Below are 5,310 nucleotides of genomic sequence, written 5' to 3'. Positions count from 1 at the left end.
GCCCCAGCAGACCTCAAGCCCAACCGAAGCCCCCCCCCCACTCATTCTGACGACTTAGGTCAAAAGCTGAGCACAGGTCATAATGACTTAAGGAGCGGGATCAATACCTGCCGTCGTCAATAAATTCACAGGGGGGGGGGGTATCCATTAGGGTGTGGCGTTCAATCAGCGGTTATAAAGGGTGCGGCAGTTCGGTGTAGAGTCTTAGTGTACTTGCGCGGGGGGGGGGGGGTGATTACATGCTTGTTTTCGCGGATAATCTTAGGAATAACAGCGTCGCTATCCCCAAGAGCATGGTCGCAATGGTAGACGAAAATCTTGAATGCAGTGATCGCCTTGAGCTTATATCCAGAGCTGGGGTAGTTCAGCTTGTCAGCCAACTCCATAGACCGAATTTCCAAAATCACCTTCTTTCGAATATCAGCCTTGCTGTTGATAGCAACAGGCTTATTGAACACATAAGTGTTAGCAAGATTCGGATAGAAATAGCAAGTATCATCAGGATCGGTCTTGCTTACAAGTTCGTACCCAAGAGCTATATTTACCTTAAAAGCACTTGCCTGGCTCGAAAAAACGTTCTCGAGCTTATCGTAGAAATCAGTAGCCTCGATACCCTCATATAGGTGTGATTCCATGTGATTACCATTGTAAAAACGATACTTAGGATCAGCCTTGAAGTCAGGCGACAAGTGCTTCTCAAGGATTTCAATCGAATCATTGTACTGCTTAGCTACCAGTCTCTGGTTGATTGGGCGCGAAACTTTGCATACATAAACCATCTTACCCGTTCTACCACGCACCTTAACACGGTAGCTACTACCCCATTTGATAGCTTTGATATTTAATCTTTTTAATCCTTCGAGTTCGTATGCAAAGATGTTGCCTCTATATGCTTGGCTATATTCTTTTTCGTAGATATGACTCTATAATATTTTGATCATGTATCAGGATCGACTTTATATCTTAGTCATTACAAAAGATTCTGAAATTAATTAATTCAAATATTTGGGTTATACCTTCTTGGAGGTTTTAAGCCATTGTCATTGACTATATTGGGATTGATTTTTTATTTGAGAAAAAAAATTATTAATTAAGTTCGGTTTCGTTGTTAGGTTCGGCTTTGTCATCAATAAGCTCGGTTTTGGGCTTGCGCTTGCGAACACGGATCTGCTCTCGGTTCTTATCGTCGTATTGTACTGGCAAGATGAAACCCAACACCATTTTTTTGTTTTGCCCATAAATACAAAAGTAGTAATCGGATTAATGCCGGCAGACCAGCAATGGAAACAGGGTAGCACAGAGATCACAGACAAACACACATTGTTTGACTTTCTTGTCTTTTACTAAAATGGTGGACGCTCAAACGTCTGCGGGAAATTGATGCTGATCATGCATGCACAGAACATTTCTTGCGATATTTAATAAACAAAGAAGCCTAAAGTGACAAGCTTAACGCCAGAATGCAGCTTGGAATGCAACGCATCTGCAGAAGTTGGTTAGAGCTACAGGAGCAGCGTAGGGATTGCTGCATGCAGTGTTAAACGCATCGCCGACAGCCGCACTTCCTAGGATCAAATGTGCATAGAAATGAGTAAAAAGGGCATTGTTGATTGTAATACTAAAGTTTGTAAGGACCAAAACATCCGATGCCATATGTCAAGAACATAGCCTCGATTTTTTGGGCGGAACGAAAGACACGCACTTTTCCGTGCATTTGAGCAGATATTCAAGGATGATTATGACTACTTAAGAGAAGAAATCGTTATCTTTCCAACAAAAAAAGCTCATATAAATTGGGTAATTGGGTGAGAAGTTGTGAAGGGGCAATGTTTGGAGTTTCACGTGTGCATAGTAGCGCTTCTGCGCAGCCTTAATGCTCTCTTTGTTAGCGAGGTATTGTTCAGATTAGTACCTCCATCTTTGTATATTAACAACTTTATCTTAAACATCTACTGCAGCAACCTGTCTGTCCGTCACACTAAATTGTCGTGCCTGTCACGCTTTTCCGGACAAATCATTGGATAAAATAATTTAAATATTTCTACTGGCTGACGAGCGCCGCGAAGGTGTCTTCAATTGGTTAAAACTAGATGGTGTAGTTGACATCAATAAATGCATGTGTTTCCCAGTTTACATATGGGGATTTGCACAAGGCTATACATTATCCGAAGGCGGCATCGTTTAAATATTATATACTTTTTCATAATGCAAGTTGTTATTGATATTTGAATACTACAGTAAACGGAGGGCAGGGTGCTTAGCGTACACGTAAGCATGCGTGTTTCCGAGGACATGGTTTAAGTATACTAAATACTCTGTACTCAGTAGGATCTGCGTGTTACACTGAATAAATGATAATTTCAATATATTTACTGTAAAAATATTAGCATTAATAAGTTATCTGAGTGGGTTTCTGGTATTGCTAAATCGTACATGTTACATGTACAGCAGTAGCCGGTCGTGTAGACTGGCCGTAAGAACAAAACTGTGCTTATAAACGTTGTCACTTGATCCACAAAGATAGATAGTGTTAGATTGTACGTGTGTCAATTATGGTTATTATAAGTAGGCCCGTAAAGAAACGTTAATCAACTTAGAGCCTGGAATCATCAATTAAGTATCAAATAAAAATACCGCCGTCAACAACAACAACAGCAAGGCGTCTTGCGTTTTATATATCAAAGGCTAAACCATAACAGGCACAGATTGGAGTGTCTAATGACTAATTCTGAATCAGCACAAAATGAACACACTTCAAGGCATAAAAAAATGCTACAGCTTGAATATTTTTATTAAATATTCAAACTGTAGCACTTTTAATTTTCTTTCAAAGTAGCGAGTTTGGTTTGCGAAGTGGTTAATACTCAGTTTATTACAAGCTTAACCAGGCAGTACAAGCGGGTATTTGATGCAAGCTGGACAGATATTCTTTGCATTGATGCAATCTAGGTTTCAGAAACGGCCCGTGAAATCGAGCACGGCGCTAAACTAAATATTTTATTTAGCGGTTTTAGACTGAAGTGCAGGTGCTTCTGGGTGGAAGATTAAGGTACAGTGATAGCCAACAACAATAAAGAGACTTTGCCAAGATCACTAGCGTAATCGTTTATGAGCATGGTAAGTATGATGCTAGGGGCTCAGTCTTTTGTACCGGTAGAAATATTTACACGGCTTACTGGGAACTCAGCATTTTGTAGCAAATGAAACGCAGATTTATGAAATTAAAGAAGTCGATTTACGTACATATGGGACTCACCGCCGAAGCGAAGCGAAGGCGGGAAGGCAAAAATCTGGAGTAAAGCCGAAATTACCGCCGCGTAGCGGCGGCGCTCGGCTAGATATAAAAGATGGCACCACTTGCTTAAAGTTGCAAAATGTCCACCGTACCTGTACGGTAGGAGTCCTACGGTTGAGAACGACTGTCATTCTGCCTTTTCCTACGTTTTATCTTATAATAATGAGCGACGACCGATCACAGGGAACTTCCTATTAATAGTGAGCTATCGATACAGTCGGTAGATACAGACCAAGAGCCACAAAATTATTGAAGTACATGTATTTGGCTTCGTGAAGACGTACATTACACACTGTACGTTACTCTACCTTGACGTGACGACGACAGTCGTCATGTCCATTGGAGTCCAATTTGGACATTGTCCAACGTGCGTCTTCTGAGACAGTTATACAGATCCTACAGATGTTCGCTAATCCGATGGGCTCGTGTAATCGCTGCAAGAAAATGCAGATTTTATGAAAAAATTCGTACGACCCAACGCAACATTCCGAAATTCCTTTCTCAAAGGGCGCACTGATTACGAAATGACAATAGAGGAGGCAGTGATTTGAAATACAGGAACATAGGAGGTACATACATTAAAGTTCAATTTACCGGTCCACCAAATTTATTCTACCCTATACAGTACCTCGTATCGACAGCATTAGACTCAGTAGCCCTACTGCATGTAGAACAACATCTAGAGGCGTCAAGTAGTAGTTTCCCTCGTACTCTAATAGTTAGTTTATCTTCAAATATTCAGGCTCCGAATTGTACAACTACTGTACGTAAACACATTCACGATGTTCACATTTTTAGCACCACGTTTTTGGTGGTGCTGAAAAGGCAGCTACAGTACCTCCACTTACATGATGTAAGTCTCGTAGCTAGCCGGATGCTAGTAGCTGACATCCAGTTTCATCTTGTTTTCACTAAGGAAACCACTTTTTAACATCAAGATTTGTGATTGTAGCTATATCTGGTTCATACAAACACCAAGTGAATGAGTAATTTTCCAACAACCCAGAATCTGAAGAGCCGGTAGATCAGCGTTCCTGCAAGTGTGCCATTTGAGAAAGGATTATCCTGATCTCGGATTTCTGTGGTTTCATTGGCTAACACTCCTTTCTTGAGATTGGGTAGGTGTGCTCTTTGAGATAGGATTGAACATAAATGAGACGGAAGAGGCACGCATCGATTTGGTATCAGTGAAAGAATCTTTTCAAAATACCAAAAGGGTCGGTTTATAGGAAATTGCACTGGATTTTCCAATCGATTTGGCTCGATTTAGCAGCCAGCATACTACTGTAATTACTGGATCAATCGTATTTCTATAGAGCATCGAGATCGTCGAGGCAAAGGATTATATGTACAAGCCGTCACTTCCGATATCGTGATCCACCCCTATCATAAGATTAACTATCTTTTTTCGAAGGGTTATGTAAAAACTGTGACTCGCAGTGTCCTGTTGGTGGCGCCAGGCATATTTCTATAAAGGATATTGGATTCAGTGATCAGGGAATGCATTTACGAAAGTCTGCCATCTATTCCTGCGTAATATCTGATCAGCCGATCGACTTCGTTACGAGGCCGTGTATCTGTTTCTTCTCAGCCACCTCTCCATGTTTATTGCTCAGACCACTCCAGCGGTTACGCTAGGTCTTGCGGCATCATGCAAATGAACTGACTGCAGGTCGCAAATTCATGGGCTCTCACGATCATCGTTATCTCCCCTTTCAAACCGATTTTATCAATAATATCAGTGTATTAGCTGATACCAGTACCGGAAATGGTAGCTTTTTAAGTGCAAATAAATGATTAGTAAACTAATGGTACGAATGGGAAGCATTTTTGTACAAGCCCAGACGCTTTGCAAGAATCGAGGTACTATTAATACGTACCAATAGTACCGGTACGTATTAAAAGAACAATTGAACGGAGCCTTTAATACCACTCGACACTGTGCAAAGCTCACACGCCACGCCGAGTACCATTTCCCAATTTGCTCCGTCGGATCTCCATTCACGACATCAACC

At 41.2% G+C, this 5,310-nt stretch overlaps 1 protein-coding gene across 1 annotated transcript; it reads left to right on the top strand.

Annotated features, from left to right (window-relative positions):
* Positions 1–302: 302 nt before the first annotated feature.
* On the top strand, positions 303–829 carry PITG_16295 (uncharacterized protein; the record flags this gene model as incomplete). The annotated part of the gene is made up of 3 exons (XM_002897317.1): positions 303–590; positions 679–743; positions 814–829. The coding sequence occupies 3 exons, from the start codon at positions 303–305 to the stop codon at positions 827–829; spliced, it is 369 nt and encodes a 122-aa protein (XP_002897363.1).
* Between the last annotated feature and the right edge of the window lie 4,481 nt (positions 830–5,310).

Source organism: Phytophthora infestans, genomic scaffold (genome assembly GCF_000142945.1).
Source record: "Phytophthora infestans T30-4 supercont1.45 genomic scaffold, whole genome shotgun sequence".
Taxonomy (NCBI): domain Eukaryota; phylum Oomycota; class Peronosporomycetes; order Peronosporales; family Peronosporaceae; genus Phytophthora; species Phytophthora infestans.
Note: the sequence above shows the minus strand (reverse complement) of the source record. Positions and strands in the feature narration are given on the sequence as shown.